The sequence below is a fragment of the Echinops telfairi genome, unplaced genomic scaffold (genome assembly GCF_000313985.2).
Source record: "Echinops telfairi isolate 266 unplaced genomic scaffold, ASM31398v2 ScPeMD7_7463;HRSCAF=8501, whole genome shotgun sequence".
Lineage (NCBI taxonomy): Eukaryota > Metazoa > Chordata > Mammalia > Afrosoricida > Tenrecidae > Echinops > Echinops telfairi.
The window spans coordinates 2442412-2451347 of NW_022111363.1; the positions used below are offsets into that span (position 1 = coordinate 2442412).

General features: G+C 48.1%; 1 protein-coding gene across 1 annotated transcript; it reads right to left on the bottom strand.

Moving 5' to 3' along the window:
- Nucleotides 1–6904: 6904 nt before the first annotated feature.
- On the bottom strand, nt 6905–7823 carry LOC101661127 (pyridoxal kinase-like). The gene is given in 2 exon segments (XM_045283634.1): nt 6905–6946; nt 6948–7823. Coding segments are annotated over 2 exon segments (918 nt in total).
- Nucleotides 7824–8936: the final 1113 nt, after the last annotated feature.

Here is an 8936-nt window from a genome sequence, read left to right on the forward strand (position 1 = left end):
CGCCCACCATAGGGTATTTAAGCCCCTGCCTTCTGCTCAATAAATCGAGGCTTGATCAGACTCCTGTCTTGCCTCCATTTCTCGCGTCTCTTGCCCCTCTTCATTCCCAGTCCCTCTTTCAGGTATCCACGTTGTTTAATGGCCCGCGGGACGGGTCAGTTCTTTCCACTCACTTTCCCTAAATGGCAGAGGGCCACATCTGACCTCCTCTGGCTACGCAAGAGGAAGGAGAATCCAATTCCATTTCTGCCCAAGGAGGATTCCTATGAGGCAGAGGTCAGACACGTCTCCACCCTTCTTTATCCTCTGGCACCAGCTGTCCCTCTGTATCTCTGCTGGGTCCAATAATTCCTGACAGTGGCCAGAGCCCACAGGCAACACTCGGGGCTATGGACTGTGGCAGTTACATAATTTCGTGTCACCCTGATAAAGAGAGTGTGGGGGTGGAGTCTAGCCGGTCAATCAGGTCACAGCCTGATGATGTCTCCTTGTGGGCGTGCCTTATCAGAAGGAGGGTCTTGGGGACCTCCCCCTCTCTCTCTGCCTTCACCTTCCTGTTCCGGTGTCACATGGAGGCCTGCAGGAGGCCTGGAGATTCGTCATTGAATCCCCAAGACTTCGCAGCCACCTGCCAGTGATCTTCCTGAATTCTGCATCATTGCACGTAGCTGCCCGAGTCTGAAGGAGGATTTATGGACTAGTATCCGACTTATGGAGCTGATCTGGACTGAGCTGTTTTCCCGATAGGCAACTACTTCTTGATATAAGCTCTCGCTTACACATTATGTGTCTCTGAACTTGTGTCTCTAGCCAACCCATCCTAACACATGGGCTTTATCAGAAATGTTTAAATTACAGTTCTTTTATTTTAAAAAGAAGAAGAAGGAGGTCTGAGGTGAGCATGCTACCATAAAAAGAGAGAAAGAAATACAACTCTAAATTTATCAGTATATAAAAAAAAATACAGTTCTTTTGTCCACAGCACTTACCAGCCAGGCTGGCAGGCATGTCTGGTCCTCTGCTTTTCAGCTACTTAGTCCCTTGGCCTCTGCCCCATTCAGGCAAGTGTTACAAAGCTCTGTTGGTGCTGACAAATGTCCCCAAAGTGTCCTGCTCTGCCGGCCAGTCTCCTACCCCGAAGCACTCAGTTTTATCCATTCTGTGGGCCCGGCGCTCTTGCTCCTGGTTTTGACACAGCTCCTCTGCCCTGCCTCTTGGTCTTGTTGCCTCTGCCTCTTCAGGCTCAGATCTCAAATGCAATCCACTCGTGACTTCTTCCTCGGTGGTGGTGATGATGGTGATGATGATGATGATGATGATGATGATGATGATGATGATGATGATGGGATTCCTCGCTCCTGCTTCTGAGATGCCATACTTTTGTACCCAGGAGGCTAGCGAAGCTGACCACTCGGAGTCAGACTCCTCTACACTATATTCCCGTGCGCCCACCCCATGACTATGGATAAGAGTTCTAGCAAGTACTCTTATTTCACCATTCCCTGTTACCTGCTTCCTCTTCTTGCTCTGAGGGTGCCCACAGTTCCCCTGGACTCATGGCAGCCCCCGTGTGTCAGAGTAGACCTGGGACCTGGGCTCTGGAGGGTCATCAGTAACAGAGTTTGGAAGTCGATCTCCAGGCCATGTTCTTAAGGAGCCTCTGGATGGACTTGAACCTCCAGTCTTTTGGTTAGCAGCAAGTGCATTGGCCATTCACACCAATTTAGGAGCGTGGTCTTCAGGGAGAGCTTACTGATTAGACTCTCTTCCCTCCAACACCTGATTTCTAATCCGCGAAGGCCAGATCAGGAGTCCCTGGAAGGGGCAAACAGTTAAGCACTCTGCTACTAACTGAGAGGTTGGGGGTTTGAACACCCCCGGGGCCTCTTGGAAGAAAGGTCTGGTGTTTTGCTTCAGAAAGGTGGCAGCCTTGAAAACCTAACTAAGCACAGCTCTCCTCTTGCCCACATGGGCCCATGAGTTGGAATCACTCCATGTTGTGAGTGGCCTAGGATAAATCATGGTGTTTTACTTGTATTGGCACCAATTATAAAATGCTCATCTGGTCTTTGTCGTCAGCATCTTCTGTCTGCTTGTCATAGCCAGGGGGCGGGAAAGGTGACCCTGGTCTGGCTAATTCGCATAGTCTATCTTGCTTGCCACAGTGATTGGTTCAGGGGCCAGTACATGGACCAAGCTGGGCCTTTCAGATTCCTCCTTGGGATTCTTGGCAGAGTGATCTGGGAAGCGATTCATTCTTCTAAAGTGATCTTGACACTATTAAAAACAGATAATCCTGGAACTACCAGAGCATCTTACTTGCTACATGTACAGGACCGGCCTGAGGAAGAAGTTAACACTGGGGAGATGCAGAGACAGACCTGGCCCTATCATTGGAATCACCTGAATCCTGGACTTTTCAACTTGCGTGAGCCCCTCAACCCACCCTAGCATCCACATCAACTTTTTGTTTTATGGAAGCGAGTTTGAGTTAGGTTTCTGTGCTTTGTAACCAAAATAACTCCAACAAACACAAGCTTCCCATCAGCACTTTACTAAGGCTGTCATCACTGGCTTTCCGAGTAGGAAGTGGATAGCGTGTTGTATGAAAGAGTACAGTTCATTGTAAATAGAAAAAGGACTTGCACCCATGGCTCACAGTTAACATTTCTTAACCTAGACTTCTATTTTTTTGCTATGCCACATGGGGTCATCGTGAGTCACAGTCCACAGGACCTCACATGCCACACCGGTTTTCAAATAAGCACACGTGTTCAAATTGCATCCAAAGCCAAAGCAAGGAAGCCCTGAGAAAGGACCTACAGGTAAAACCATGAAGGCTAATTCATGAGCACTCGCCGAACATACCAGAACCCCCCAGCATTTAAGGAATGATTCATCCAGTGGGGCCCCCTGGGGATTGCCTGGGGGGTCAAACCAAAGAAAGTCTGCCTTCTAGTCAATTCCAACCCGAAATGACCTTGTAGGACAGAGGAGAACTGCCCCAGGAGGTTTCCAAGGCAGTTTTCTTTACGCATGGTCGGCTGTTCAAAACCACCAGCTGCTCTGTGCGAGAGACTGGGCTTTCCCTCCCCTGAGAGGCACAGCCTGGGAAACCCGCAGGCGGCGCTCTCGACTGATGGCGGTCAGAGAGACTCTTTCCGGAAGCTGACTGCCTCCTTTTTCCCCTGGGGGGAGGCTGGTGGGTTCGAATCAGTGACTTCTGAGCTGCAGCTGAGCAGGCAGATTTTCTGAAACTCTGACCCTTCAAAATCAGTTTTCCACCAAGGTTCGCTTTGAACATTTTTGCTCAGCAGGTAAAAGTTTTTCTTCCTTTTGAAAAATGGCTTTCTATGCTGAAAAGGTCTGCAACGCTTATCACAAAAACAGCGGAGTTCCTGGGTCCCCAGCCCCCCTTTCCTGCTTCCCCAGAGGCAGCATTTCTGTCCTCCTGGCTGATTCCTGTGTATCTTTCAGCACATCTTAAATAGCAAGTAGACAGCCACACAGTGGTTTTCTGGTTTTGACTTTATCTATTGGCCGCCCACTATGGAAGATGAGGACTTACCTTTCTTCTTATATACACTGCCCCCACCACTAGCATGCATTTATGTATGCCCCATCTCCCACACACCCGGTGTCATTATATCATAGTTTTGGTTATACTTGTATTCAGTATTTACACTAGAACCAAACCTGTTGCTAGCACATCCATTCCAACACACAGCATTCTTAGAGGCTAGAGTAAATCTACCCCCTGTAGTTTTCCAGGCTGTAAATGTTTATGGAAGTAAACGGCTCTCTTCCTCCCTTGGAGCTGTGGGAGGGTTCAAACTGTCCACCTTTCAGTCAGCTGCACCAGAGCAGTTTACCAGGGCTCCTATTTACATCATCCCTCACTGCCACGAGTCCCTCCTGACATAACACCTCCAAAGGACAGAATAAAACTGCCCCATGTGGGTATCCAAGACTGTAAATCTTTGTGGGAGTACAAAGCCTCGTCTTTCTCCTATGGAGCTACTGGTGGTTTTGAAGTGCTGATCTTGCAGTTAGCAGCCCAAGACATAACCACAATGAGACTGTAAATATAATTCACAAGTGAGTTCTATATCATACTCTGATGTTCTTACTTTAAAAACGTTTTCCTAAAATTAATCACCCGTCTTTTATATTTATTAGTTTGAATGCTTTGTTTTCTGTGTGATTATTAGTTCAGCTCCAAACTCCCCCAACTCTCAAGGCTCACAAACTCTGCTAAGTACTGTGGGTGGTCTACACCTTGATGTTGGAAGCACTAGGATCCTCCTGATCTACTCTAGTCTACACTGGCTGTTCCGGCCCCGGGAGACCACAGTCTCCCCTCGCCCGCTTCTCTCCATCACCGTACAGAGTTCTTTCTGTAAGGTTTTACCTTTCTCTCGTGCATCTTCTGATCCCACATTTTCTTCCTTTTCGGTTTCTTCCAAAAGCATACCCCTCAGAAAACAGTGTCCATAGGAATAAAAACACACGCATGGGAAAGAAATGTTTGGAGCTTTTATGTGCCTGAAAATGCCCTTGCCTTCTACTCTCTTGATAGTTTGACTATATTCTGGGTTAGAAATAGGTTTATTTCAGAGGAAATATCAAGAAGCAAAGCTATGGATATAGGTATAAACATAGGTGTGCACTTACGTAATTCTATTAATTCATAAAAATAGAGGTATTGGCCTAGGCACACATTTATACGGCAACACACTGAGGAAGTGGACAGAACCCGGGCCTCTGCTCAAGCTCCCCCTCAACGCAAGAGCACCTTGTTCTAACAGCCTGGCGTCCTGTAGCAGAGACGCAACCAGCCCACAGAGAGAAGCCACCAGCCGGTGCCGCCGTGAGGAGTCAATAGAATCAGCTAACAGGCATCAGAAGACTCAAAACAAACCAAGAAAGCCAAGATGTTGTTGAGAACCAGGGGGGCCGGAGCAGAGACCCAAAGCCCATCTGTAGACAACAGGACATCCCCTCACAGAAGGATCACAAGGAAGGGATGAGTCAAGCAGAGTTCAGTAAAGCACAAAGGAAACACACACTATTCCTCTGGTTCCTTGAGGCTTCCTCACCGCTCAGTATCATGACCCGTCCTGTCTTTCACTACAGGCTAGACTGGAGCATGCACACTGGTACAGATAAGAGCTCAAGATACATGGAATCCAGGTCAGATAAACCCCTCAGAACCAGAATTGGGAGTAGCAATACCAGGAGGGTAGGGGGAAGGTGGGGGGAGGAGGGGATGAAGGGGGAATTGATCCCAATGACTGACACTTAATTCCTCCCTTTCCCTCCACCGCCCCGCCAGGGGGGCTTAACAACGGAAACATGGGTGAAGGGAGACAGTAGTGGGTGTTAGACAAGAAAACAATAATAATTGATAAATTATCAAGGGGTCACAAGGGTGGGAGGGGAGGAAGGAAGGGGAAAAGAGGAGCTGACACCAAGGGCTCAAATAGAAAGTAAATGTTTAGAAAATGATGACGGCAACATATGTACATATTTGCTTGAAACAATTGATGTATGGATTGTGATAAGAGCTGTAAGTGCCCCCAATGAAACAACTTTTAAAAAGAAATGTTTCCTGCAGAATTTTAACGTTTAACATTTAATTTTTAAAAATTGCCTGCTAGCTTCCAGTGTGGCTGTTAAGAGTTCTGAAGTCCTTGTGATTTCTAAACTTTTGTATGAAACTGGCTTTAGTGATTTCCCCCCCCCTTTCTGAATAGTCTCCTCTTTCTCCGTGATTCTGATTATTAATGATGTGTGGGGTTAAGGGTAAGAGGGAACCCCACAAAACATCACAGGTTAGGTAGGCGCAATTGTACAGCGATAATAAGTAGAGATTATAGTAAAGTCATAGAGAGCATGAGAGCTAAAAGATAGAGTCAAATAATGGAGTCAGACGCAATTCATGGTAGCATATCTCACCTCCGCCCGGCTTGATGGTCCTCGTGGAGGGGGCTTAGCCATCAGAGAAGAAGCCGCTGCTTCGTCCTCCTTAGTCACCTTCTGGCCACCCTCTCGAGTACCAGGGAGCCTCGTTATTTATTGCTAACCACATATCGTAATCATACATCACAGAAAGGGGCAATACAATTCATTCTAGAACAAGTTTGATAGCTCTAATGTCTCGCATAATAAAGCAGACCATTACTATTCTGGGAAGCATGCAAGTTCCCTGATAGAGGACAATAGCCTGAGTCATCAGGAGGGATATTAGCATAGGCAATACAATCAATAGGAATCACCTAGGGGTGTGCCCACATTGGTTGTGGAATAGACAGTGGTATCTGCTTGATCTAAACAGCTGATAATGGCTAACTAACCTTGGTCACCCTTGGGCGGGTTTGCCCTCTCTGGTATCTCTGCAAGTAAATAGACCACCATTATCCTTATCAGAAGGGAGTGGGTCTTATTCAGGGTGAGTCAGACTAATGGTCTAGCCACTACAGATGGCCAATGTCAAGGAGAATAACCTCTGACCCACTTTCGCCGAGAGTCACTCTTAAGAAGCTAAGTTTGGTACATATTTTGGGGAGACAACTTAAGAGAATTCCTTCTGTTCCCCACAATGATGCGCCTTCTTGAGGCACGAGGTAGGATTTCGAGCTAGAAACGCAGGTCCTTCCATTCTGGGAAGGCTTTTCTTTTTTTTCCCCTGTGATCACCTCATGATTTTTCCAAAGCGTGGCCCACACGTTTCCCCGATTCAGAACAGCGGAGGCAGGTCGGAAACCCCGGGAAGAACAACAGGCATCCAGTCAAATCCCAGTCCCAGCTCGAGGGCAAGTAGACAGACGTTACGTTTTCACAGGACGAAGACGATGAAGAAGACAGAAGGTTGGTGCGCTGCTGGCCGGTGCACCGCGTGGCCTCACAGCACGGCAGCCTGCATGACGACCTCTGGGTCCTCGATCTATGTCCCTTTTGCTCTGCACCACCCTCAGCTCCAGCTGGGCCGGGCTGGGCTTCTGTCCTTTCCCAGCCTGGGCTTTGGCGCACTGGATGGTTCTCTGCAAGACGTGGTGCATGGCAGACACGGTCTTCTCACAGGCCACCTTGAGGTTGTTGTGGTGCTTGTGTGTCCAGGCCAGGAGCATGGCAACCAAGAGATCCCCCGTGCCCACAAAGACAGCATCCACCCTGTGCATCTCCATCCGGATCCGCTCTGTTGCCACAGAGCCGTCAGGCCGCTTTGTCCTCTGACTGCCCAGTGCAATCAGGTAGTCGCTCCCTCGTGGGGATGGCAGGTCAGAACTGGTGATGACCATGGTATCGGGGCCCATGGAGCGCAGCACGTCTATCGCCTCCAGTGCTGCTTCTTGATTATGGATCTTTCTGCCGCTCAGCAACTCAGCCTCAAACTGGTTGGGAGTTAGAATGTCCGCAACAGGCACAACTTTCTCTTTGTAAACCAGAAGGAGATTTTCTGGAACACACATGGACCCTTCGCTGTTCCACTGGTCTCCCATCACCGGGTCACACACACAGACGAGGCTGGGGTTCTGCTGCTTCAGCTCCCGCACGATGGCCACCACCACAGCCAGGAAGGATGCATTCCGGGTGTACCCTGTGAGCATGTAGTCGTATGTGTTCACCTTGAGCCCTTCGTACAGCTCGTGGAGCTTGTCAGAGTTCAGCACGTGGCCCTTCCAGTGAGCACAGCCTGCGTGGTTTGAAAACTGCACAGAGTTTACAGCATCGATTTCGAATCCCAGCACCTGCAACGGGAAGGTGGCGGCACGGTTGCCCACGTGGCTCTGGATGGAAAGGACTCGACACTCCTGCTCCATGCCGGGCTGGGCACGCGGCGCCAACGGACGGCGGGGCTGGCGGGCGGGAGAACCGCTTTCCTTTTTCTTCCCTTGTTCATTTGGTGATGCCCTCTCCTCTGGCTCTCTGGTCTTTCTCTTGAGCGCCCGGTCGCTTCATGCTAGGACTCTTGATCTAATCGAATGACCTTACAGTTGTATTTGGTTTTCTTTCCTCTAGTTTTATCTTTGTCTTTTACCCTTGGGAAAATTCTTTTAAGTCTTTCTGTTGAACATTAAAGAATTTTTTTTTTTTTAATTTTCTGCATCACCTCTTTTCCCCCAAGGCTAGTTTAGAAAACACTTTCTCTCAGAATCATCTGGGGCTCAGTTGCTAATCTACCTCATCACTCTCAATCTAATGTGCGTTTCCTCATCAAGAACATTCACTGAGAGCAGTAAATGCGCTCTAAGACGTTGCCTCAACACTGTCCTCGATGGGGACAGGGTTTCCTCTACTGACATGCCTTGTAGGGAACGATTTCTCAATTTTTCCTTGACTTTCGTGATCTGAACGTCCACCCGTTTGGATAGGTCGTGTATTTTGTAAGCCATCCCCTAGTTGGAGTTTCCTTGATTAGATCCGGGAATAGCACAGGTAATACTATGGTTTTCTTGTAGCTGGCTATCGGGTGGTACCTCCTCCCCATTTATTTGTTCCATTATTGAGAGTGTTAATTAAGATAGCAACTGCAAGGTGTCTTTACTGTAAAGTTGCTCTTTTGCCCTTTGTAATTAATATTCACAATTGGACCACTAGGTAGCATCATGATAAAAGGAGAACAGACTGAAGTTGTTAAGGGTTTCCGTTTGCTTGGGTCCACAATCAATGCTCCTGGAATCAGCAGTCAAGAGAGCACATGCTGCATAGCATTGGGTAGATCAGCTGCACAAGACCTCCTCAGCATACTGAAAAGCAAGGATGTTACTTTGCGCACTAAGGTGCAATATTTCCAATTGCCTTGTATGCATGTGAAAGTCGGGCATTGGATAAGAAAGGCTGGAGAGAAAGCTATGCTTTTGAATTATACTGCTGGTGAAGAATATTAAAAGTACATGGACTGCCAAAGGAACAGATCTGTCTTGGAAGAAGTA